This window comes from Ctenopharyngodon idella, chromosome 14 (genome assembly GCF_019924925.1).
Source record: "Ctenopharyngodon idella isolate HZGC_01 chromosome 14, HZGC01, whole genome shotgun sequence".
NCBI lineage: Eukaryota > Metazoa > Chordata > Actinopteri > Cypriniformes > Xenocyprididae > Ctenopharyngodon > Ctenopharyngodon idella.
Genome location: NC_067233.1, coordinates 8,695,153 through 8,722,913, shown reverse-complemented (window position 1 = coordinate 8,722,913; position 27,761 = coordinate 8,695,153). Strand labels below are relative to the sequence as shown.

The window sequence follows — 27,761 nt, the reverse complement described above, 5'->3', positions numbered from 1 at the left end:
CATCCTACGACGCTAAATTGGAGGAAAGATTATCTTACACATTACACGAATAATTTCGGTATAATCGGCATAGGTCACAAAAGGCTTTACCGAAATTTATTTTGCAGCCTTTTAAGAGAAAAGGGACGGATAATCCTCTCGGGATAGACGCTTTTAACCAACCTAACCAATGACATAAATGTCAGTCGGTCAAGGTCCACTCTCACTCCAGATGTGCTTTTAGCATTTACACGTTTATTTCACGTCAGCTTCGCGTTCTCATTCGAAATCTGTACAAATTGTGAACGGAAGCACTTTTAAATTGTGCCAGTATGGGAAATCTCCGCTACTGGATGAGGATTTTGCTTTTTGGTATTTGATTGGGACTTTAACCATGGATTTAAGTACAGAAGAGCAGATATGTAGAGCGACAGACAGATGGTGACGATTCGTGAGGAACAAATCCTACAAACAAATCTTACACGTGAAGGAAGAATTACATTCTTGCAAAGAAGCTCTTGTATTTTTATTACTGATAACTTTAAGCATTCGTTAATCTCAGGTTAATTATTTAGTGGACGCGGTTGTGGTTTATTTCAGGATAAATTGATAAAGGACAATCTGACTGTACATTCGCTACCATGTCGGCGGTGATGATATCACGGAAGGTTACTCGAAAATGGGAGAAATTACCTGGGAAAAACACCTTCTGCTGCGATGGACGAGTAATGATGGCTCGGCAGAAAGGAGTATTTTACCTGACCTTATTTCTCATCGTTGGAACCTGCTCTCTGTTCTTCGCCTTTGAGTAAGTACATGTTATTGGTGATTATTATTATAGAACTCGTCTACACTGCAAGCGACGCGACTAGCCACGGGAGCTGTCGAGACTGCACGCGCGTGATATCAGTCTGGACAGCTTCGTTTTTCTTTCATTATAATAGGGGTTTTGCAGTGTAGATTGCCTTTGTTTAATGCAATTGCAAGAATGAACAAAAGTAACAATAAAAAAAAAAAAATGTCTGTGTGAAATATTGAGGACCGAAGCGCTCCTGATGTTTTGTAGCCACAGCAAGCCATTTCTCAGTTGTGCCAACTGACACTGAGGTTACTGTACGCCATGGCTGTGTATTCATCTGACAGTGGAAACGAATCGTTCTTTTGTGTCGAATCTTTTCAGTGAATTGGTTGAAGAGGGTCAGAACGATTCGTTCAAGAAACTATCCGAATCGCTCTGAGCAGTTCTTGAGTCAACAACTCGTCGACTATTTCAACAGAAAACAGAGGATTTCCGTATGTGTGTTCTGAAAACATTCTAAATGTTACAAAAATGTAGGCTACTGGAATTATGTTTACAACTTGATCTAGTTCATATAGTTTATTAACACGGATTCAAACCACAGTTGTTTTTAAAGGTGCAATATGTAAGATTTTTGCAGTAAAATATCCAAAAACCACTAGGCCAGTGTTATATATTTTGTTCACTTGAGTACTTACAATATCCCAAATGTTTCCAACCATTTGTAAATCGTGAGAAAATTGCAATTTTAACCAAGGCTCCGGGACGTGTTTCCAATTTCGAGGAGGACCTGATTTGTCACCAGGGTTGCCAGGTTTTCACACCAAAACCCGCCCAATTGCTACTCAAAACTAGCCCAAAACTAGCCCAATTGCTTTCCAGGGGGTAAATATCATGTTATTTGGGGTCGCTTCAACCTGCGGACATGAAAAACAACCCGCGGCAACAGCGTAAAAGTAGCCCAATTCAGAGTTGGCAACACTTGTTGTCACCACATCGCTCTTTTGAGCTAACTGATCGAATGAACCAATTGGTGGGAATTAGTCAGACTTACTATCACTGTATGTAATGTAGTCAACAGAGACCCAATTTTGAGGAGGACCTGATTTGTCACCAGGGTTGCCAGGTTTTCACAACAAAAACCGCCCAGTTGTTACTCAAAACTAGCCCAAAACCAGCCCAATTGCATTTCAGGGTGGGTCCCACGGTAAAAAAAACGCATTCCAAGGGCTAAATATCATGTTATTTGGGGTCGATTCAACCCGCGGACATGAAAAAACCCGTGGCAACAGTGTAAAAGTAGCCCAATTCCGCGGGAAAACCGCGGACTTGGCAACACTGTTTGTCACCACACCTGCTCTTTTGAGCGAACTGATCGAATGAACCAATTGGCTGGAATTAGTCAGACTTACTATCACTGTATGTAATGTAGTCAACTGCTATTCATTCATTCATTAAAAAAGATATGATTTATCCCCTGTAAAAGACAATATGGTTTCATTTAGGGAATGAGATATGAACCTTTTTGAACCTTGAGATCTCCAACTCTAATATGAACCTAAAATAATTTAGAATATATAGATAATATAGCTAAAAACAGAATATACAATTATTTTAAGTTGAATGAGATCCTTCGCCTGTTGATGGATGGGAAATTAAGATCTGTGTCAATAGCAGGTTGCTGTTCATGTTGATAAAGCTGGATGTGAGCTCTGTTGGGTGGATATGGGCTCCCTTGTGTGTACTGTGACGTCTGTGGTCGGTGTTTCCTGAGACTCCAGTGCTGTGCTCCTCCATTAGGCCTGATCATCAGCATACAGGAAACAATTCCCTCCGCAAACTCGCAGTCATGTATGGAGCTGCTGGCTCCTGTAGGGTTTCACTGCACGCCATGTTCATATCGCTGTTACTGATAATTAATCCTCGTGGGGCAGACATATTAGCATAGAAACTGGTCTGAGTGCAAAAGTGTGATCCCGTATTGTTTATTACATTTTTTGGCACTTGCCATTTCAATTCATCCTTAGATTTTTCATATACAGGCATTGCCTATAACCAACTCCAGAACTGAATATCTTCTCTATGGACTGGAATTGATATTAGGTTTGAAACCATGTGATAATGTCTTATGGATACTTTATATTTTATTATGAGTATTTTTTTTGTCAAATATAGCTTTCTAAGATTGTTATCAGCCCTAGATAAAAGTCTGGATATGAATATAGCAAAAGAATCACAATTATTAAATATCATCTGAGGTTAATATGGTCTACTTTGTCTTCAGTTTCAGTAGTGCACATTTATTTTATGTGCACTTTATCTTTTATTTAATACAGAGCATGAAATTCCAGAAGAGACAGACACTGTTTATGGAAACACATTGCTTCCAGCTATTCTGAATTTACAGGGAATTATTTATTGAGTATTGCTGAATGCTGACATTATTGTGTTCTGTGTCCTGTGTCTGGACAGTTTATTCCTCTGCAGGCTGAGTTTCAAGCACAAGACTGATTAGCAGGGCTGGACTTTGCACCGTTTTTCTAAAGTGGTTTGTCTTTTGCTCTGTCTTCTCGAAGAGAATGTATCCCACATCCCCTCCCATTCCTCTCCATGTGTGTCCCTGTTTGCTGAAAGTCTCTGCACTTATATATATTTTAATTTTTGGTTGTATGTGTAAACAAGACTGTAGGTTGCAGTGCATTAATGCTTCTCTTCTGTTTGGATATCAGATTTAGAGCAGTGAGATGGGAGTTGATTGTGTTGGCTTGAAATTCTGTGTAAAATCTGCAACGTGTCTGTGTATGTGTTTGAAAGTAGACAAGACAGTGCTGATCCTGCACTCACTTTGTTGATTCATCATTGACTGAACGGAAGCTATTTGCCTGATATTTTCAACTTAAAGGTGAACTGTGTAATTAAATGTAAAAAAAAATAAATAAATAATAATAATAATAATAATATTAATGAAAATTAGATTTGTTTAGTAATATTGTAATGTGCTTTGTCACTTTAAAAAAAAAAAAATATAGCTTTAAATTATTTTTATTTCAGTTATAGTTTTAATACTTCATAATCTTATTTTATTTCTGTAATTTGATAGGCAACATTTCTAGTTTTAGTTTAAATTTGTAATAAAATATCTATTTTATTTTAGCTTTATTTCAATTAACAACATTTTTTTAACCAAAACAACACTGAAAAAACCCAACAAGTAGAAACAACTTCAAGTAAGACATTTATGGACTGAATTCCTAAAGCGTGTAAAAAATGTGACACTATAAAAACGGCAACACGACCTTTGGCATGAGTTTGGTGCAAAACTGTATGTTTGCGCATCAATGTCAGACAAAGAGTGTTCAGGAAACCTGTTTGAAAACAGACATTATTTTTGCAGTTTGGTTCGGTAATGATGCAGACTTGGACACTTTATCTTTAAAATACTTCCATCTTCTTAATGAAATAGTTTTACACCAGTGAAACTGCTACATAGTAGCACTTAATATATTGACAGTGTTTAGATTCTGTTGATTGTGTTCGCCCACTCGTTCTTTCACTTTAGAAGTACATGGTTCAGGTTTCACTCTGCCTTTGTCCTGTATGTTTGTTTTATGGCTTTGTTGCTCAGCAGCTAAAGAGTTAGTTCCTCCAAAAATGAAAATTCTGTAATTTATTACTCACCCTCATGTCGTTCCACACCTGTAAGACCTTCGTTCATCTTTAGAACACAAATTAAGATTCAACACTTTCAAGGTCCAGAAAGGTAGTAAAGACATTGTTAAAATAGTCAACGTGGCTACAGTGGTTCAACCTTAATGTTATGAAGTGACGAGAATACTTTTAAAAGCAAAAATAACAACTTTATTCAACAATATCTTCTCTTCTATGCCATTCTCCTAAGTTGTTTACGTTCATCAGCACTTCCAGGTTATACGTCAGAAAACCGACTACGTCAGCTCCTGCGTCAGCATCACACGCATGCGTCGTGCTGCTCACATGAACAGCGTCGGCCAATAATAAGTCGCCGTTCTGACATAGAACCTGGAAGCGCTGTAAAATATCTTAATTTGTGTTTCGAAGATGAACGAAGGTCTTACGGGTGTGGAATGACATGAGGGTGAGTACTTACAGAATTGTCATTTTTGGGTGAACTAGCCCTTTAAATGTCTGTACATTTTATGTGTATCATTGAATGGTGGATAGTTACTCATGTTGTTGCTGCTGAATTAAGTGTATGACTTGCCGTTTGTGGTCAGTGCCATGGTCTGTGTGAGCTCTCGAGGGCTGCCGTCTGTTGCTGTCCCTCTGCAGGTGTCTTGAGGAGAGAAGACTGTTTATCCTTTTGAATTTTTGTGTCCCTGTGTTATGTGAATGCAAAAGTGGAGCTGTGGCAAATTTGTCTTCATGAGGGATTAGGATACTGCTTTTTTTGGCCAGTAACGTGTAATTCATTTGCTTCGTGAATCACTTGCTCTTAAATTGGCAATCACTTTATGAAGAATTAACAGAGGCTGTGCATGAAATTTTCAGGCATGGCAATGTCACGGTACATTACGGCATTTTATATCTGTGTGACACAGCTAAAATAACCTTTTGTACTTTATCAGATTATCCACACCTATTGTACTTTAAGCTTTCCTGAAAGTCGCTTAACACAGGGAAAGCCACTGATGTCACATCAGGATGTAATATTGCAATTTATTTGTTCACTTGCAAATCTTTCCCCACTTTGTTATTGTTAGTGCTATTATTACATACTACTTTAATATCATATCATCATGTTTTGCAATGCAAAATTCAAATGGATGAGGTGATTATTTGCATATTGAATGTTTTTCGAGGACTTGCAGGACCATTCATTCCTTAAGAGTTTGACCTACTGTTTGTTTATTTTTTATTTATGGGTCATTGACGAATAAGGTTTTTTAAAGTGTAAAAAAAAAACCTAATGGAGATGGAGAGTTTTATTAAGTGTTAACAATGAGATTGTGTTTTTTTATAATCAATTAACACTGCTTTTTTTTTTTTTTAACAAACCAAAATTTCGGCTTTACCGAATGACACGTTTGGTTATACCGAATGACGATATTTTCAAACAGTGCTAACAGGCTGATATCTAGCTAGCTAGCTAGCAAAAGGACAGTCAAACATTTTATATTTAGTACAAGTTTTTAAAATATTACAACATTTTCCATGTTTTATAGTGGTTGTACCGAATTACCTGATGTTTCGAGACATGTGTATGAGCAAGTGAAAACATTAATTTTCAAATAGTTTAAAGAGAGTTAGTTACTTTGCTTCATGGCCATGTGGTCCTTTGCAGGCGTCTGAATGATGTTACATCCCGTCACATGATATTGACCGCATGACTTGATCCAAAATGTCCCCCTTATATTGGTTACTCCAAATGACATCAATGAAATTCATTTTTCCAGACATTTTTTCTCATAACAAAGCAATGACTTCTACACATAATTTTAATACCATGTTGCACTATGTTGATATATGATGTTATAAAATCATGCCAAAAAATATATACGTTTATTACATTTTAAGATATTTTAATCACAAATGAAATGGCTGTATTGGCTTTGGACGGTTAAACCGAATGACTTTTGATCCTTTAAAATCTTTAAAACACCTTTATATGTAGCAAAATATAATAACCTTTAGGATTCAATAAAAGAGGTCTAGTTGGATATCATATCATACTTTGGATATCATATCTTTGTTTTTTATTATTAAGGCCTTTGGACAAAAAAATGACCCATCATTGACCCATATACATCAATGCATGTTTCTATCCTTAGATGAAATAACAAATAGAAAATCTTTCTCTCAGTATTTGGTGGGAAGCTTGTTTCTGCATCAGAGTCAAGAATAGAACATAAAATTGTGTGATAAAGTTTAAAATAAGGAATATAGTCACATATATCTTGAGCACCAAATCAGCATATTAGAATGATTTCTGAAGGATCATGTGACACTGAAAAATTCAGCATTGCCTTCACAGGGATATATTACCTATAGAAAAGTTATTTCAGTATATTTTATATGGGTAATATATTCCTGTGAATGCAATGCTGAATTTTTCAGTGTCACATGATCCTTCAGAAATCATTTTAATATGCTGATTTAGTGCTTAAGAAACCTTTCTTATTATCAATGTTGAAAACATTTGTGCTACTTAATAAATAAATAAATAAACAAATATATATATATATATATATATATATATATATATATAACTGTGTTATAGGAATGTGAGAGCTCACTGGATGGACATAAACTCCATATTATTATGTATAATATAAAATATAAGGTATATAAAGACTTTTCAGATTTGAATGGACCAGGTTGTTACAATGAATCTACATGTTGTTTTTAGCTGTCATCTGCATTTTTTCTCCCCTCATTATGCTTTCTGGTGAAGTACCGGATGTTTGCGCTGAACGCTATCAGTAATGATAATTGTCAGGCCTCCCTGCCCCCACCGATCTCCACCTAGAGACCAGCCAGACCAATGAAGCAGCTCTATTGATTTTACCAACACACAGATAAGCCTTTCCCTATAGCCAGCCATAAAACTCTGCAGTTGTGCTTTATGTTGTATTAAGTGTGGAAAAAAGTCCTTTTCACTGTTCTCTGTGGAACAGTGTGTGGATAATTCACTAAGGACAAGCTGTGAAGGCAAACAGAAGGGTGGAGATGCAGTAACCCAATAACAGGAGTGGCTTTGAATGTGCCTGATTTGAACTACAAGTGTTTAATTGTCTTGATACCATAATTCATGAAAAAGTATGCAAAACATTTTAGTCTTCCACTAAATTTCCCCCATTTTGTTGCATACAAGTCCACATGAAATCAAAACCCTGTTTACTTTAGTGATGCATGTTTCCGGTCTTATTGTGAACTCTTCATTTGGTGTGTTTTTTCAGACACAACAATGGTTTTTCTTTGTACCCTTGAATTAGAATGAAATAACTTGTACTGATACTGATTGATAATGCTAAACACTAACCAAATGGCTATTTAGGGATTGTTTAGCAAACTCACATTCAGTCTAGCTCCATTGTGGTATGTGTAACACCCATTTTTTATGATCCAATTGATTACCACCCTACATTTTTTGCAGTTGAATATCCTGTTCCAGAACTGTCACATTATGGTAGTCAAATGTTTTGCGAATGGGAATTTGTGTTGATTTTCAACAATTAAGTGTTGATTATGCATATTGAGGCACAATACTTGCTGTGTTTTTTTTTGGTTTTTTTTATATTCTTTTATGGAGGAAGTTGCTAATTATGGTGGTTAAATAACCTTGTACGTCAGTAGTGACGATAACAGAATCTGTAATATTGGAGCTGCTTATCTCTGGTATTGATTATGGGGAGAGAAGTCACATCCAACACTGCATGATGGGTAATGTCCGGGAAGCTCAGGGCTGTCATAGGAACTGATGATGGTGCAGGTTCAGGATGGTTAAAGTCATCAGCAGATGACACACACACGCACACACACACATGTTGTGTTTTCATGTTTTATGGGGACTTTCTATAGGCATAATGATTTTTATACTGTACAAACTGTATATTGTATCCCCTAACTCTAAACCTACCCATCACAGAAAACTTTCTGCATTTTTAGATTTTCAAAAAACATAACTGGGTGTCCCAACAAGGATTTCGGATATTGCCGTCTTTGTGGGGACATTTTGTCCCCATAACATAGTGTTTACCTGAACCACACACACACACACACACACAACCACCCCCCCACCCCCACCACAACACAGCTTTCACAATAATAAATGGTTTTCCCTGCTGCATTCTACTCAGGATCTGGGCAGTGGAAAGTTTTATCGACCAGCTCTGCTCTGGATTTTTCTCGCTCCTCTTTATGTTTTCCAGTCTCATAGTTTAAAATGGATCTAATCTGACCCGTCCCACAGGTAGAATTCCAGTGTATTGATGGCTCTGGTATGCTGACACACAAGTGTGTGAAACAGCTCAACTTGTACCATGTAGTCTGACTGGAAATAATTCTTCTGTTGCTAATATTTCTTACAGCTGCAATCTGTTGTACCATGTGCTGTTCCTACAACAGCAAGTATGACGTGTGAGGAGACAAACCCACAAGCTAGTTTAGACTGGTTAAACCAGTGTTCTAGTATGCATTGTAGGAGGATTAGATTGCCACATTAAAGTTTGTATAAAACACTATATTCATCTTGTGTGTTATAAGTTGTACTTGATAAGTCTCCAAAAGTATTTAACTTCAGTGTGTAAATCTGTTTGTATTAATGCTTCAAAATATGTGGCTTGTTGAGGAGAAATGTGCTACTACTTTTCTAAGTGATTCAAATGTATGATTTTTGTCTTGTCGACTACTGGTAATAAATGTCTTAGACTTTTGACAAATAAAAACATTATAAAAATATTATAAATGTTTAAAATATACACTAAAGCTTGTTCTGCCATCAGAATATTTTTACATTTCTATATACACATACACTGAAAACAATTTGTAGAAACAATTCTCACTCAGAAACTGTTAATTAATTACAATGAAATAGAAAGAAATTACAAAGCAAGTAACATATTGAAGTGATTCTAGTTTATAAAGTTATAATTATGGATATTTTTTTTCTTACAAAAACCCATCGCTTCAGAAGGCCTTTATTAACCCCCTGGAGCATTATGGATTACTTTTATGATGGATGGATGCGCTTTTTTGGGCTTCAAAATATCAGATACCATTCACTCCCATTATAAAACTTGGAAGAGCCAGGATATTTTTTAATATAACTCCGATTGTGTTCGGCTGAAAGAAGAAAGTCTTGAGGTTTAGTAAATTATGGGATAATTTTCATTTTTGCATGAACTAACGCTTTAACTAATACTGTTAAAAATTGTTTAATGAAATAAAGCTGAAATTAAAGAAAATATAAATATTACATTAAAAACTTCAGCAAATATTAGAAAGGTTGCCTTGGCATCTCACTGAAACAAATATGTTCAAGTTACTTATTTAGTACTAAAATTACTAAAACTAAAACTGAATTAAAAATAAATTGAAGCTATAAATGTTAAAAAAACTTACAATTACTAAAAACTAAAAACTTTACATTTATTGTGATGATAAACTGAAAATCTAAAAGTTTATTAATTATTAATTGTAATATAATAGTATATAACTAATACTAAAATAATACTAGTCCCTGTATTATACTAGTCTTAACCTGTACGTAATCAACCTCTATCATGGGCAAACACGACTCACGTTTTTATTACAAAAATCTAGTGCTCTGTATTGTCATTACTAGTCATATCTTCTGTCTCACTGTATTGTAGTTAGTGTTAGTGTAAAGATGTCCTTTTCACATGCAGAACACTAAGTGTAGCAAATTTCCCCCTGAGAGTGAATGTACTGTGCCTGTGATGAGATGTACCATTATAGTGATGTATTAGCCATACATTATTTTAGTATAGCAGGTCTACATTAAAGGAGAGAGTGGTGTAGGAGAGCCAGGGTGACCCTATTAATAGCTCAATGCAGTGGCCTGTGGAGCCGACCAATCTGCTGCAGGCTGAGTAAAGGAGGCACTTTTACCGGACCCAAGTCATCCGCAATTTATGGGAGCAGCCAACCAAATTCATTGCTGTATGGCTGTCTGCCTGCGGGAAAGGAGAAAGCACAGTCAGTCATAGTAAACATCCGCCCTGACTGCTTCATTGTTGGCTTTAAAAAGACAGTCTTTAGGGAAGAACTGAGCTGGACAGATATTACAAAACCTCTTCATCAATGATCTCCCCTTTTATTTCAGGGAGAAACAGCCAACTAATTCTTCATCAGAAAGATAACAAAAATGTTTTTCTGTTAGATTTAGGAAAGTTATAGCTCAAAACATTGGCAATCCAATTGAAATATTTGCTTTTTTAATGCAAATCTTATGCAAATCCATTGCCATTTTGCTTTAGTAAAATTAATGTGTGAAACTAACTTTTTGGAGGAAAAACTCTTAGCAGCATTTATGTGATAAATGTGGATTGTGCAATTTTTTTTATTGGCACTTGCATCATCCAACAAAATCTAAGAAATATTTTATTTCAATTCATTTTATTTTATTTTCCATCCATTCTCCAAACCATTTGTCCTATGTAGGATTATATTATATTAATGTTTTCCAAACACACCCTTATCTTCTGTTAAGTAAAGCCGGGTACACACTATATGATTTTGGCCATGATTTGGCCATCTGAGACTAATTTTACTAATAAACGATTCCTCTGATCCTCAGCTAAATTCTGTTGTCTTTGATAGTCTGTAGTCGCTGACAACCAAACATGTCAAACTAGCAACCATTGCGATCAGATTTTACCTCTGCTGCAATTAGTGTGACAACAACAAACCACCACTTGCTCTCCACACACACATCTTCGTTTTTTTTTTCCAGTTTTCTTTTCAAGAAAAGCCATGATCAAAATGAGCGCTAGAGAGTTTTTGTTTGCTCCGGACGACTCTTCTAGTGCAGTGTTGGGGAAAGTTACTTTTAAAAGTAATGCATTACAATATTGCATTACTGCATAAAAAGTAACAAATTGCATTACTTAGTTACTTTTTATGGAAAGTAATGCAATTTTTCTTACCTGGGCTGTGGACAGTGTGCACACAGCTTTAGATAAACGGATAGTCCCGTCCCCAAACTCACAGTATTGGCAATGTTGCTGTCGGGTTGCTCAAACAGTTTCCTAATTTGTTTTGTGGCATTAATAGCACAAAAATTCCATGCTTCACTTTTTGAAACTAGAGATATAGCTGTTTTGCTTTATATGCTCATTTAACCTCTGTGCTGTTAATTTCATGTTCTCCTTGTCATCTTTTGTAACCCTGCTTGTTCTCGTCCTGTACAGGTGCCCATACCTGGCAGTGCACCTGTCCCCGGCCATCCCGGTGTTTGCAGTGTTGCTCTTCGTCTTCGTAATGGCCATGCTGCTCAGAACCAGCTTCAGTGACCCAGGGGTGCTGCCACGGGCATTGCCGGAGGAAGCCAACTTCATTGAGATGGAGATCGGTGAGTGTGAGGCTGACTGAGTTCAGGAAAGGAAATTTGAGGTTTAATGCCACAATTTGTACCATCAGTGCCATCTGTGGGTGTTTTGACCCAATGAGGGGAAGAACATGAATAGTGTAGCCGGCGTGTGACGTAAGTGGGACGGTGTAAGCCCAGACCTGCTTATTAATTTATTGTTTTGTTTTGAGATTAAAAAGTTGAGTGTGCTGGACCATGAACTCTGGGTACATCTGTGAAACATTATGTTCTTCTTGACTTCAGGCTTGATGGGCTGTATATAATGGTTATCTTGTCACATTTATTTATTTATTTTTATTTTATTTTAACTAGGGTACCCAAAGATGTATTTTGACTTGTAACATTTAATTTTTAGATAAGTACTTAAGGAATAGTTCTTCCAAAAATACTCTCATGTTGATCAAAACCTGTATGACTGTCTTTCCTCTCTCAAGGATAAAATAACATGTTTACCCAACTATTTTTCCATGCAAGATTAAGAGATAGTGACTAAGGGCCAGGGCCATAACCACCAGAAAGTCCCCCCACAATAATTAGAAATGGCCAAAAATCTCCCCTCCCAATATCTGATATTCTTGGTGCTTCTCTGCTGCGCTCCATTACACACCGGTCTGTTTGTTTTTTGGAAGACAAAAAGTTTTAAAAGTTACATTTTTAGGCTGGTCTGCCTCAGCAGTCTATAACAGTACTCGTCTATGCCAATCAAATCAAAGAAGGAATTAAATCAACATATTAGGTATATGATTAAGAGTGTAAAAATTCTGGTTCTTTTAATGATCTCCCCTAAGGGATAGTTTACCCAAAAATGAAAATTATCCCATGATTTACTCACCCTCAAGCCATCCTAGGTGTATATGACTATTTTCTTTCAGACGAACACAATCTGAGATATATTAAAAAAAAAAAAAAAAAGATTTTGAAGCCCCAAAAAATTTCATCCATCCATTCATTATAAAAAATAATCCATACAGCTCCAGTTGGGACTTCTGAAGCGAAGCGGTACGTTTGTGTAATAAAAATATCCATATTTAAAACTTCAATTCACTAAATTCAAAAGTTCAAAAACTAAATTCAAATAACTAGCTTCCGGCGGACAACACTACGCCAAAAGAGTAACTTCTGAAGCAATGACATAGGATGTAGGAGTATCGTAACCTTAGACGCCTCTTGCGGTTCAAACAAATGGGGCTGGAAAACAAACTCAAGCTCAAGACAACAAAAGACATTTGTCTTTGAAAATAATCGTTTTACACTTCTAATTCGTGACCGGTGTTTTGTTTTGCTCTCTCCTCTGCACTTCCGCATTCGTCATTATGTCATGCGTCGGGTCAGGGGTTACTCTTCCGCCACAAGCTAGTTATTAGAGTTAATAAAGTTTTAAATATGGATTTTTTTCAAAAACCCATCACCTTGCTTCAGAAGGCCTTTATTAACCCCCTTGGAGCTGTATGGAATACTTTTACGATGAATGGATGCATTTTTTTTTTGGCTTCAAAATGAGAAGCAAGGATATTTTTAAATGTATCTCCGATTGTGTTCGTCTGAAAGAAGAAAGTCATATACACCTTAGATGGCTTGAGGGTGAGTAAATCATGGGATAATTTTCATTTTTGAGTGAACTAACCCTTTAACTTTTCCTTATTCTCTTAACTCCCTTTAAATCCTTTAATTATTGAATTCCTTTAAATAAAAATACCACCCCCCCACAGCAAAAATGTTGACGACATGGACTATCGAGCACCAGGAAGGACAAGAAATAAATGCAGTCACTAAAGTGCTATATTCCAAGTTATATATTGGCTTTGTGTGAGGAACAAACCAAAATTTGAATTGTTATTCACTGAAAACATTCCGTTAAACGTAACTACTAAATCTAATTTGTACATGTTCTCCTGAGTCTCTTAAAAAATTGTCCCGCACAATTCTGAATATGCACAAGTGAGATTTCACAGCTACAGAGGACATGAGCTGCTCCAGGAGAGTTGAAGTTTGAGTCTGATCCATGCACTTCTGATCCTGCCTCTCTCTCCCTCTACACTTTCCTGTTTTTCTTCATTTCACTATTCATTGAAGGCACAAAAAGTAAAATAAAAAATAGATATTTTTCACATGACTGTGCACACCCACACAATGGCAAATGTCAGCTGCCTTGAACAGAAACCAGTGTTATCACTATGCTGAGTAAAAGTTATATCTTTTGTAGGAGTGTTTGGCAGAAACTGCTGAGGCTCATTGAAATCCTAGGGCTCACCGGAGACATTTGTCTTGTCTTTTTTTAAATAGCAAGAATTTTTTTTCAAACATTCATTGTTAAAGGGTGAGAGAAATTGCCTTAGTAGATTGTCTTAGGCCATTTTCCATCCTCTTCCACAGTGAGTCAAGTAAACTGAAATGAAAAATATCCATTTACCCTGCAGCAAAAATAAAAATTTCAGAAAATAGGACTATAATAAGGAATTGTATATTTATAGTTTTTTTTTTTTTTTTTTTTGCAAACCTGTCCTACTTTGAATGTCACAAAGGTTAATGCCACTGCGTCTGACTAATTAAATGCGATTAGATTAGAATAACTTGCTGATCTCATCTTGCTAATTTCTAGTGGTTCATTTGTGTGGTTGTGGCTCTGTGGGAGTAGTGCCTTCTCTAGTTCAGACACCAGCGTGTCACTGTTCCCTGTACTGATTACAAGATCTGGGCTACAGTAAAGATGAACTCATCTCCCTACGCTCTACACACTCACTTCCCTCTGTTCCACCTCCCTTCCCAACTCCCCTCCCTGGTTTCTCTTTTATACAAGAGCACCGTTGTTACAGATCAGCACCACCGCTGATGCTCAGACGTGCCATGGGGTGGGGCAGCATTTGTTATTACTGATGTTCACTAAACCAGGACATTATTTCCTTTGACTATTCCCCTGATAACCCGCAGTATCCTCTTATATTATTAAATATACACTAACCCCTATTTTCACTGATTTTGTGGAACGCATTCACATCTAGAATTGTTCTTTAGCTTTCTCTTATAGGGTTGTGTTGTTTACGATAACATCATATTGCAAATTCAGGCATAGAAGCATAAAAATTAATACATTTAAATGAATGTTGAAATTTAGAAACCTCTCAAAAACATGTCCTGTATGAACAACCCCTAAACTAGTTGTTTTCAAACTCTTTGATCCCAAGGCCCGCCACTGTCCACAACAATATTTGAAGGCCCCTTGAATTTTCCAGTTGTTTGTGATTTTACTGTAAAAGGATAAAAGATAAAGATTTCTATTTTTTTTTTCTCAGAATTTCTACCCGATAGATTATTTTAGAGCATGACACAACTATAAATATGTATATGTAAGATTTTATTAATTTACATGACCTTTCCAGGTCTAGAAATATTCTTATAAGCTACCAAATACATCCACGTTTTTCAAGATCACTTAATTGTGATTAAAGTGGTTTAATTTGATTGAACATTTTTTTTTTTTATTCTGTAATTTAAGTCAGTCAGTCATTTAAGTGAAGTTTTTATCAAATTTCAGCAAATATTAAATATATTTTATATATTTAATTATATTGACTTCGATATCAAGTCGATACTGAAATTAAAAAAATGTGACGCTTTGAGCACCGTTGAGTGGATTCGTAAACACCTCTGATTGGCCATTGTGTTCACGCGCTCAACATATGTGTCTGTGATTGGCTACAATGATCAACGCTTCAAAAACATGTTGTAAATAGACAGTTAATAGAACTTTGACCCTCTTCACCGAGCACTTACAAAGATATAAATGGGAGCGTTTGAAAGCAGGCGTCTACCAGCAGACCCGTCCGCTGATAGACGCCTGCTTTCAAACTCTCCTGCTTTCAAAACGCTTTCAAATGCAAACACTTCTGTGTGCTTTCAAACGCTCCCGTGCATTGATCATTGTAGCCAATCATAGACATATATGTTGAGCGTGTGAACACAATGGCCAATCAGTGTTGTTTACGAATCCGCTTTACGAGTTCAGTATTGACTTGGTATCGAAGTCGGTACTTTTGACAACACTATTTTTGTACAATGAGGAGATGGAGAGACGAAACATTTTTGTAGAAAGTAGGTTGCAGAAAGTTATATTATTTCATTATATAAAAAGGAATTAAATGCATTATCAGAATAACAACAACAACAAAAGATTAATCACAAATCATTGAGTTTTTTTTTTTTTTTTTAATTTGAGACCACTATCGTAAGCCAAAATTTTGGTATTGATTCAACTGTACCCTCTTAAAATAGAGCAGTTTTGTTTGAGTACTGCAGCAGGGCAGGGCAAAGATTGATTTCTACAAATTTCCTCTGCCGTCTCTGCTCCATTTCAACATCCTAGCTTTAATATGCTATTTTTAGATGAATGTCTGTGTGGCTGATTAAAAGTGGCTAATGCTGGATCAGATGCGAGTATGGATGTGCTGTTTTAGCCAACCCTGGCGTGTGGATTAGGAGGCAGCTGTGTAGTTCTGCCTCCTGAGCACATGCTAATGCTGCCACTTCCCTGGAGTATAAAAGTACAGAGCTGACAAATGTAAGGAAATTACCTTTTTCCACTGCCTGGTGAAATTCGAGTCTAGTCTTGTAAATGAAGTGCTTTGCCTTGTTGTCACTTTCAGAACAGATGCAAATGTAGATGCAGTTTTTGTTAATATGTACATCCCAGAATTTATTACATTACTTTTGCATTGCTCACTTGCATCATTTTGTGGTCAAATATTTTTGTATAATGATCACTAAACTGTATATTTGACCATTGTCCCTGGCAAACAGTGTACTAGTTCCGTCTTTCTTCTCACAAAATCAAATCATGATCATTTAAATGACTATTTCATGTAGATTGATTTATGATTTAATAGCCATTTTTTAAGGGGGATAACGTGCAGTGAGCCTGTGATTATTGCAAAATAAACCCTTTCAGGATAGTACAAGATTCTCGCTTCATGTCATGGTCTAAAATGTTTTATTTTGTGATAATGACTGGCTTATCCCTTTCATGTTTTCTAATAATTTCATCTGGAATCTTTTTATTTATTTATGCATTGGACTGGTAAATAATTTCTCTAAGAAGAGCATTTTAACCTCATTCAGTTTAACATTCAACTTTAGTACAAAAATCATTATACTTTATCATACCTGCACCATAAATAACTATTTTGTATTTGAGGGTGTGACCTCTTTTCACAAAGCCACACACATACTCTCAAGTTCATGGCTTTGATTTATTGGTGTGTTTTACTGTGTCTTGTGTCATTGAGTCATACTACCTGGAGTGCCCTTGAGTCATGTGAGTCCTTCTTCAGTGGCTGTGCATATGGAGCAGTTGCTGGTCTCCACGTTTATTGTTTCTACCCATCTCTTGCAGAAGCGGCCAATGGGAACGTCTTGGCTGGACAGCGACCTCCGCCCCGCATCAAGAATGTGCAAATTAACAACCAGATCGTCAAGCTGAAGTACTGCTACACCTGCAAGATCTTCAGACCCCCTCGTGCTTCTCACTGCAGCATCTGTGACAACTGTGTGGGTGAGTGTTTGAAACATTAACATTTTGTGCTACAGTGATGAATGGTACCTTAAAGAGTGTGGCTTGTTGAGAAGAGGTGTGCTTTTTTTCTAAATGACTGAATTTTGGTAGACAGTATTTTTTTTTTTTTTTTTTTTAAAGAAATGAATACTTAAATTGAGCAAAAGGGACATTAAAGGCATTTAAGGTTAAGTCACCTCTATTTATATATCGCTTTATACAATACAGATAGTTTCAAAGCAGCTTTATAGTGACAAGTGTTTCATTTATAACATTATAAAAGATTTCTATTTCAAATACTGTAAATGCTGCTTTTTTGAATTTTCTGTACATCAAAAAATCCTGAAAAAATGTATTATGTTTTCACAAAAATATTAAACAGCTGTTTTCAACATTGATAATAGTACTACATTTTTCTTGAGTACCAAATCATCAGCATATTAGAATGATTTTTGAAGGATCAGGTGACTGAAAAATTAAATGCTTTGCATTCACAGGAATATATTACCTTTTAAAATATATCAAAATAGTAAACAGATATTTTGGTATTGTAATAGATTTAACAAATTATATATGGGTCATTGACGAATAAGGATTTTAAAAGTATAAAAAAACCTAATGGAGATATAATTAATTTTGAAGTTTTATTAAGTGTTAACAATGAGATTATGTGGGTTTTTATAATCAATTAACACTACTTTTGTCATTTTTTACAAGATGGACAAAATTTGTCACCAAAAAAGTCCCCAAAAAAACGCTACTTCACAACCATGTGGTCCTTTGCAGGTGTCTGAATGATGTCACATCCTGTCACATGATATTGACTGCATGACTTGATCCAAAATGGTCCCTTTATATTGGTTACTCCGAATGACATCAATGAAATTCATTTTTCCGGACGTTCTTTCTTATAACAAAGCAACGACTTTTACACATAATTTTAAAGCCATTTTGCACCATGTTGATATATGATGTTATAAAATCATGTCAGAATACAAAATATATACATTTATTCAATTTTAAGATATTTTAATCACAAATGAAATGGCTGTATTGGCCTTTGGACGGTTAAACCGAATGACCTTTTTGATCTTTAAAATAGTTTATTAAATGTTTGTTTTACTAGGTTTATAATTTGTTTTGTATCCATAAAAATAATTTGCTGCAGTTATTTTTGTTTGTTGGGTAATTTTATTTTTACATACAGTATATTCTTTTTTACTATGTCTACACACAAGAATTCTTACCTTTGATATAGTTGCCCATGTACGTGCCATTTGATACTCCAGTATAATAGTGAATTGTTGAGAGATGAGTCAGACAGCACACTCACTCACTCACTCACTCACGCATATTAAGGTTAGTGAGATACATATGCTGATATTAGAGAGTTCACTGAGGGCTCAGTTTTGCTCTCTTTGCACAGTCATCCTGAACACAGGGCCATTTGTTTGGGCGGCCCTGCACCTGCTGCACACACGCAATCTCTGGTTTGGGTACCATCTCCAGATATTTTTAGCAGCTTAAAATATCTCTTTCTGACAGAAGATCCACCATCACTGTTAGAATGTAGAAACTGACTTTCAGAGTTTCACAAGTTATTATGAGAAATTTTGTTTGTAAAGTCTCAAGATTCTGTGCGTCTTTCCTTCAGACCGGTTTGACCATCATTGTCCCTGGGTTGGAAACTGCGTAGGAAAGAGGAATTACCGATATTTCTACCTGTTTACACTCTCGCTGTCTCTACTCACCATCTATATCTTCGCCTTCGACATCGTCCATGTGGTTCTACGTGAGTATCACAGCAAGAAAATGTATGTTTGAGTGTATAGGTGTACATGTATATCTTTAGTGTAGACATGCAAAAATAGATTATTTGAAAGAGGAAATTAAATTTTCATGTTATCGATAACCATTTAAAATGCACAGACGGTACACCAGGATCAATGATCAAGGTTTCTGGGAAAACAAGTGCCTTTAAGCGACACTCAAAATGCATTTGAATGCTATTCTCTCAGGTGTGGTTCAGTCCGGGAGCGTTCAGGATATTAGACGCTATGCTCTCTGCTTTTCTTTGATCTTTCTCTTCTCAAAGTGCATCATAGGCGGCAAGGACAAGAGCGCAGCAGACAATTTGCTCTGATCCTGTGATCTAAATATCAAAGTAAAACACATCCTAATTCATTTTTAAATATAATTCAGTAATTTGGTTTTAATGACACTGTTTACATGCACATGTTTTAGACAGTCTGAATAATTTCAGTCGAACTACAGATTTTGAAAGTGCGATTTGACCGCTGTAGAGACAGAAATATCTGTTTACTGTGCATTACATGTACTTTTAAACAAAATGTCTGTACATTCAAAAAGCTGCTTTTCGTATCAACGTTGTCATAGCAACAAGAAACTTATGAGTCTTATAAGAGAAAGCACATACTTAACCCACACCATGTTGACAGTGGATAAATGTGGCGCATCGCAACCCAACAAAATGAGATCTCTCTTATTATAATAAACAAAGCTGTCTACACTGCAAGAGCATGTTGAGTGTTTCTATTTGACTCTCTGAAGAGTGAGGCCTATCACTTTATTTTCCCAATCCACTTTAAATACTTTTTTTTTTTCTTCTTCAAATTTTGTATGTGCTTATCATGTTTATGCTTTTAAGGTTAGTGAGATACGTTTTTAAATCAGTTCTGGCCTTTCATCAAATCCAATTTGTGCTGTTTCTGGTGTCTGACCTATTAATTTAAATAATTTAATCTAATTTAATTCTTACCATATGTATCCACAGTTATCGTCTCTTCCATTGTAGACACAGTAGGCAACTCCACACCAGTGTGTAATTAGCAGAATTGCTTTTTTAACATACAGAATCTAAAAATATGCCTAGAAAGTTTTCTTCTCATCAGGTGGAAGAGAGTTGCATTGTGCTGCACACAAGGTTTTTTTAATCTTTTTAATCTGATTGTAAAAGCGGTTGTATTTAACGGTTTACATGGCAGTTATTGTTCTAATGAACAGGTTAAGATATGCACGACCTCTCGGATTTTTATTTAATTTGGATTGAGGACAGTCAGATCATTTATTTTCAGATTGAGATTTCATTCTAATTGAAATATCAGTATCCAGTTTATTAAAGTAATAGTACTTATGTTATAGAAGTTATGTTATTATTTACTCAATGTGTTCTTTCATGTAATTCCAATCCAGTATGCTGTTATTTATCCTGTGGAAGACAAAAATAGAATTTTTAAATATTCTTCACAGCATTTATAGTGAACTTGTCCTATCAAGATCCAAAAATGTTAAAAAACACTGCAAATGACCCTAAATGTACCCTAAAATGTGCTCTATATAAGTCATCTGAAGCCATATGATTGCTTTGTATGATGTACAGAACTATATTTAAGACACAATAACATCAAACGTCATTGGTTCTCAAGTATCACATAACCAAATGTCATCATGCCAAACCTTCACCATAGGTGTCATATTTAATTTGAGAGCTGCAGAGAAGGTTAAAACATCAGTGAAAAATGTCATACATTTTGTTCTGTTTATCTTATATACTGTATACAAGTAAGAGACTACTCTGATTTTTATAGTATGTCTTTTATCCATTTTGAGTTTGATAGCCTGTAATGTTGAATAATGACAGCATTTAAATTTCTGGGTAAACTATTCCTTCAGCAGATTATGAGGCTGAATGCAAATATAGCTACTTTGGTTGAAAAGGTGGATGTAAACGAACAGTGCAAATTATCTCAGCACTGGCAGAGTGTGGGTGGATGTGCGAAAATCTTCTGAACATGTAATGATGGGAGAGAGAAAGCGAGATGCTGAGACCTCCGATGCAGCGAGTTACTGCTTGCAATGCATGTATGGATACATGATGTAAATAAATACTATTTTGTGTGTTTTATAGGATCTGTGGATTCAGGATTTGTGAATACCCTTAAAGAAACTCCTGGAACATATCCTTTCATTTGAGCTCCAGAGCCACTTGCTGAAGATTTGAAAACAAAATGAGCTCCTCATAAACCTGCCATGTTGTAAATGATCTATCAAGCTAAACTTAGTGTTTGTGTACTAATTGTATAACAGTTGAGCAGGCACATAGCACATATTTTCTTTTTAAAAACCTTTTGTATTGCTAAACAAAGACATTTAAAAGTTCAAACACATTTTTTTTTTTTTTAACAGCATATTGTAGATATTTTTGAGCATGTTGTTTCCTTGACTCCCCGTTGCACTGTATTGGAGGTTCTGGTGTGTTTTTTCACCCTCTGGTCTGTGGTGGGATTGACTGGCTTTCACACCTACTTGATCTCCCTCAACCAGACCACCAATGAGGATGTAAGTCTGTTTCTTACCTGTCTGTTCCAAAGTCTACTGTCGGTTCTTGACTTCTGCTTCTGTCACATGGCTGGAAAGATAAACACATGCCCTAGAGCATTTCAGCACACTAGATCCAGCAGTCACCTTGGCAACAGTGCCTTCTCTGCGAAAAGAAAGCTCAGAAAACATCTCAACAAGAGTTTTATGTACAGTATATACAGTATTTATGGCACTGTTTATGAACAGGGTACACACTGGTGTCCTATTACGTTTTCAAAGCATTAGAGGCACAAATCCCATGTTTTTATAGTAACTGTTTGCTGTTAAATAAACCATTATGTAACATAAGATTAACCTGGCATGAAAAGAAGCTTTAAACGCATCAGATGTTTATGCACATCATAAAAATGAAATATTTGGCTGCATCAAAAAAAAACAAAAAAAAACAAACATAATTTGACAATTTGTTGAACTGATATTTAACTCATTGTAGTAAAATATGTTTTGATCTTTTTAAAGCTAATTTTAATTATGAACTATTAATTAATTAAATGTGTTATAAAAATATTATTAATATATGATTAAATATATTATTAAAATGATAAAACATAAACGAAAAAACATGACATTTGAGTCCCACATTTTGCTAATGTTCTTACTGCATGACTTTCCTCATTATTTAAATAATTTAGTGTAATTATAAATTTTGCAGCCCAGTGACATAGGCTTCATTTTTATTTTATTTATTTGTTGATTTGAGATTTTATTTAATTTTGATGATTAGTTGATGTTTATTTGCTAGATAATCACAGAAATCAGGTTTATATTTAGTTGAAAAAGTATATTTAGCTGCAAAAGTCACACTAATTTAGTAACAGGTTTGCAAAAATTACAAACCCCCTAGAAAATAATAAAAAATAAAACTGAAATCCGATCAACATTTTCTAAAGGTTAAGCACCTCCTTTCAGTGATCATTTTATAAAAAGAAAATAGAAAAAAAGGAGAGCTTCATATGCTGTTGTGTACCCTATTCATAGAAAATCCATGCATGCTCAAACATATGCATGTATAATGTACAAACGCACACATATATTGCATATATATATATGTGCTTGGATTCCCTGCAGCAGTTTGAGTGCTGTGATTTAGTTTTGCAGAATCTGTAGTTCTGTGGCACTTTCACACTTAGCCCTAATGATTAATTTAAAATGTTTTCTTGCCACAGTTGCCCTCTGGCCCTACTTTTCCTGTTAATGAGGAGTAAAAAAAGAGCGAGAAAGGGAGGAAGCTTGAGAGAAGGATGCAATTGCTGCAAGTAATATGGTGTGACATGATGGTGGTTCGCCTTTGATTTTGTATGAATTGGATCCTGCTTAAAATAGATTTATCAATACCCGCAGACACGATCATAGTTGCCATTCAAATTCGGATACAACTAAACTACATACTGAAACCTGAACCTGGTGACATTTCTGTTGGGGAATATCACACATGAAACTTAGAAACTTGAGATAATTTTTTTTTTTCTTCAGATTTGCCTGTGATGCATGCATACATTTCTATCTAGGAGCAGATGAAACAGTAACAGCATGACTTTTTAAGATGAAGAACTTTGAAGTGCTTGACTAGATCAAATGAAATCCATAGGGAAGGAGTGACTAGAACTAAAGCAGCACATTTAAATAAAGGATAACAAATAAGAGATTCTTTTTTATCAAGCCTCCTTTTTGCACGGACGCTTTATAACATAAAACATCAAAGTGAAGATCCAGTAGAAGTTTGAAGGTTCAGTCAGAATGTGACAACAGTTCTAATTGTGCTGGTTTTCTTTTCAAAGTTTTAAGACCTTCTTCTCTACTTCACAGATAAAAGGTTCGTGGTCAGGAAAGAACCGTGTGCAGAACCCCTACAGCCACAAGAACATAATCAAAAACTGCTGTGAGGTTCTGTGTGGCCCTACTTACCCCAGGTAGGAACATTACTCTAGTTTTGCTTGTATACAGGCTCCAAAAAGTATTTTGATTCATTGGATGTCATTGCATTGGACAACAAAATATGAAGTTAGTTTTGAGAAAAGCTCCAGGATTTCATTTAAGATGCAGACTATATATCTCTGTCTTTCTCTCCTGCTAGTGTGTTGGACAGAAGAGGTGTGATGCTGGAAGACTGGTCAAGCCCCGCCCCCTCTGATGCGTCTGCTGCTTCTACCAATAAGAACAGCAACCCTGTTTCACAAACCACAGTAAGACAGCATTTTTATAAGTGTGTGAGTGAACAAGCCAGGGTACATTTGGCAGAAATGTTGCTGGCTGCCTTACTGTGCGTTGAGTAGTGAGTCTGCAAGAAAGATCCTAAATCAATTACCCTAAGAGCTGGGTGGGTTAGAAGGCCAGGGAAAAGAACCATGTGGAGTAAATGAATGCATTAAGTGGTTTTAGCTTGATGTGGCTTTCATAGTCTGTACAGCTCTGCATATCAGTAAAAATATAAATATGTTGGTTCAGGGTTGCCATGGACATATCAGAGAATTTAAAAAAAAAAGTTGATTTTAACAATTTCTATATATATTTTTTCTAGTTATGCTTCGCTCTAAAATATTTAATTGGCTAAAAGTTGATTTTCGTTAGTGCGGTCTGTATAGTTTTTTTTTTTTTTTTTTTTTTTTTTTTATCCTTATCTAATGATTGTCAAGGGTTAAATTGCTTTAGAGGTTTAAGATGTTCCACTAATCACTAGATAAGCATTTCCTACCTATTTTGTCTTACGTTCTCCCACAGAACCATTTTAACTTCTTTTTTCCTTTTAACTTTCATTATAGTGAAGATAAATCAGAATTATGATTAATATGATTAAATTGGCCATGGCCACTATTATGATGATTCACTTAAGAATCAAGTAGTTTCCTCTCGCTTTATTAGGGTTCCTGAAGTATATGATTTTTTCCTAGGGGAATAGATTTTGAATGATAACTTATGAACCTTTGAAGACCTAATGTGAGCTGTGAGATTGTTAATCAATGGTATGTGTTTTTGTTGAAGTCATCACATTATTTCAACATATTTTAAGAAAAAAAATCATGTTTAACAGTGGAATTCTTGGTGGAAAAACAACATTACCCATGATTCTGCACAGAAATCTCCAACAATCAGAGAATCGAAACAAGCAAATTGAGCCAAAAGAATTCTGTGGCAGCTTCCGACTTCCATGAAGCACTGCAAATGATGTAATCTCTCTACACTCTCAAACTATTGAAAAATTTGCAAGCAAATATGCATATTTTTCAATAAACTAAAAAAATATTGTATATATATTGAACTCTTTCATTTTGTATTTCTCAATAATTTTAATTTGTCGCAATGCTTTTTGGGGGTTGTAGTTCTTTACCTCATTAAAGCCATTTAGGACACAGTCTTGTACCTTTGCCTTTTTGTCCGATTTTCAAATACTTTTTTGCTTCAAAACAGTCTTTTTAAAATGTTGTGATTGATTTAACAAAAAAATGAATGCGACCCATTCTGTTAAACTCTATTTGACACTTTAGATTTACAAAATCTTTCCATGTACCCTTTGAAACCTGCTTAAGTACCTACTGGGGTACATTTACCCCTGGTTAAGAACAATGGCACTCACATCACTCCTTGATTGCTAACTGTGTGTTTCCACTTCCTGCAGAAATCCTCAGCTCCCCTGATTCCCAATGAGCACACCCCTGATGAAGCCAAACCCGGCATTGGTGCAGGCCAGAAAAGTGCCAGCTCCCCTAAAGAAGAGAAACCCCTCTCGCCAACATCCCCCAATGCCATCGCCCCTGCAGTCATCAAAGAGTCGACCCACTAGCTTTGGCAGCGTTCTCCAGACTTCTCTTAAACTTCTGAATGTGCTCACATGAAGGAACACGCACAGAAAAACTGTTCAACTTCAAAGCAGTGGCCATTGTTCTCTAATACTCTTTTGCAGAGCGAGTTATCCTGCCTGGATCCTGCGCTAGCACTCGAAACTAGATCTGGAGGTCTTGAGACTCTCCTCTCTGAATCACAGCATGATGAAACTCACAATGAGGGAAATGGGGAACCAGAGACTGAATCGGATGAAAATGGGCTGCCCTGAAATGTAATGAGGACATTATTTCCCTCGAAAGAGCTTGTGAAATGTTCGGTTGTTTCTTCAGTGTCATTACCTGTTTCTGTATAGCCTGCCTCCATTATTCCTAACCATTTGTGTGCCCTGTAAGACCCGTTACTAGTTTCTATAGTAGTTTGTGCAAAATGCTCATTGAATTAGACTTTTTTTGTTTTCGAAGTGTTATAAAGGAAAAGTGCTTTAGTCATAAACTGACATTAGGTCCAACAAAAATGCTTTATTCTGTTAATTTGGATCAGCTTAGTAACTCAGTCAGTTATAAATGTGATTCAACTCAATGTCAAATCAGAAAGTGATACTCAGACTTGATTTTACAATCAGCATGGATGGTAGAAAGTAGAGGCTGTGAGATGTGTGTGCCAGTGAGTACAGGCCGATCTGCATCAGTAAGAGTGCCTTATCTATGCTCTACCATTACATCTACAGAAGACTCCATAATGCCCCGATACTACTCATACCTGTACATGTAAGTCAATTAACATCATTTTTATACAATGCTAATGATCTATCAGAATGCAAAAAAGCCATGGAGTTAATGTACATAATGTAAAAATGACTGAGAAGCTGCAAATTCCCTAAGAAGTGGAAAACATGCCTGATTTGTTATTACTATTATTTTGATCTTGAAGTTACTACATTCCCTCCACGTTGTCTTACTTAACAAGGTCTTTCCACAACCGCCTGACATTTGAGCATCATACTCAATCCTTTTCTCTAAGAGTTGGATATTATTACTCAAGGCCAAGTGGCGTGTTTGTGCACAGAATAAATGAAGGATAAAGTTTGGTTTACATTTGAAAATGAACCTTCCAGAGTCTGGGCATGGAAAAGGCCAGTTGACCGATCCATCTTCAGCGTCATTTAAGCATGCTTTTGCATTCAATTGAGTAATATCTTTAAATTGTGCTTGATTTTCATTTTCTACACATTCTTTTCACCATGTTTAAGGTAGCAAAACTTGCCTCAGTGTAGAAGCGAATGTGTATTGTACTCACATTTACTAATTTCACTGTAGTATGTTGATGGCCACTTGTAAGGGACACGTCTACAGACATCAGGGAAATATGGACTCATATATTTTTTACATGTGTTTCTCATCATAACCAGCTACATATTTGTTTCAGAGAAGGAAACATGGGCAGTATTGTTTAGAAGTGAATTAAGGAGCCATTTGGAACAGCCAGCTTAAAATGGTTGCCAGTTCAGTGCCATCTTAAAGCATTTAGAAGTGTGTGAGCTGGAATGTTTGTGAGATGCATTTCGTTTGATTGTTAGTTCCTCTACTGTGTTTAAAAAAATGTGTTGAGGGTAAAAGTTCATTATTGCTGGAAATGTAGTCCTACATAACTAACAGAATGTGCTATCAGATGTTTAATTACACTGTTATTGTGTATGGAAGATGTGAATATTCATTTGCTAGGCTGAAGGTATTACTGAGTATATGGAAATGTGCTTAAAGTTGCGCTGAATCAATTCCACAACTTTTTTTTTTTTTTTTTATCATCAAACTTGTCATAATAATATGCTAATATGCTCATTTACTAAATGAGGCACAACAAAATCAAAATCTTTAATGCCAAGTCAGTGTAACGTGTAAGTTTGGAATATTAGCAAATTATGGTCTGCTCTAGATATTTGGATACAATGCATAATGTACACATTGTACGTCATCACAAATTGGGTTATGTTCAGTTTGCTTGGTAATAACACTGTGATCATGTATATCCTCATACTATTCACTTTCTACTTTATGAAATTGTGTGTATATGTATGTTCATTAAATTATATGGTATTATTACAATTCTTTGTGGTGTAGTTTCAAAATTTTTTTTTTTTTTGTTAAAGAATACCCTGACGGTACAGACAT

General features: G+C 35.7%; 1 protein-coding gene across 1 annotated transcript; it reads left to right on the top strand.

The window, feature by feature from the left end:
* Nucleotides 1-2: 2 nt before the first annotated feature.
* On the top strand, nucleotides 3-27,695 carry zdhhc9 (zinc finger DHHC-type palmitoyltransferase 9). Its single transcript, XM_051860411.1, has 9 exons — nucleotides 3-787; nucleotides 11,689-11,849; nucleotides 17,254-17,412; nucleotides 19,067-19,204; nucleotides 21,341-21,389; nucleotides 21,669-21,771; nucleotides 23,620-23,723; nucleotides 23,888-23,996; nucleotides 25,427-27,695. Exons 1-9 carry the CDS (start codon nucleotides 621-623, stop codon nucleotides 25,589-25,591), a joined length of 1,155 nt encoding a protein of 384 aa, XP_051716371.1. The 5' UTR covers nucleotides 3-620; the 3' UTR covers nucleotides 25,592-27,695.
* Nucleotides 27,696-27,761: the final 66 nt, after the last annotated feature.

What these genes read in the sequence shown, in the direction of transcription:
- zdhhc9 (XM_051860411.1), top strand. Translation starts at nt 621, where the DNA reads ATGTCGGCGGTGATGATATCACGGAAGGTTACTCGAAAATGGGAGAAA. An exon ending in TCTCTGTTCTTCGCCTTTGA is followed by an intron (nt 788 to 11,688) that starts GTAAGTACATGT and finishes CGTCCTGTACAG; the next exon opens with GTGCCCATACCTGGCAGTGC. An exon ending in CATCGTCCATGTGGTTCTAC is followed by an intron (nt 19,205 to 21,340) that starts GTGAGTATCACA and finishes TGTGTTTTATAG; the next exon opens with GATCTGTGGATTCAGGATTT.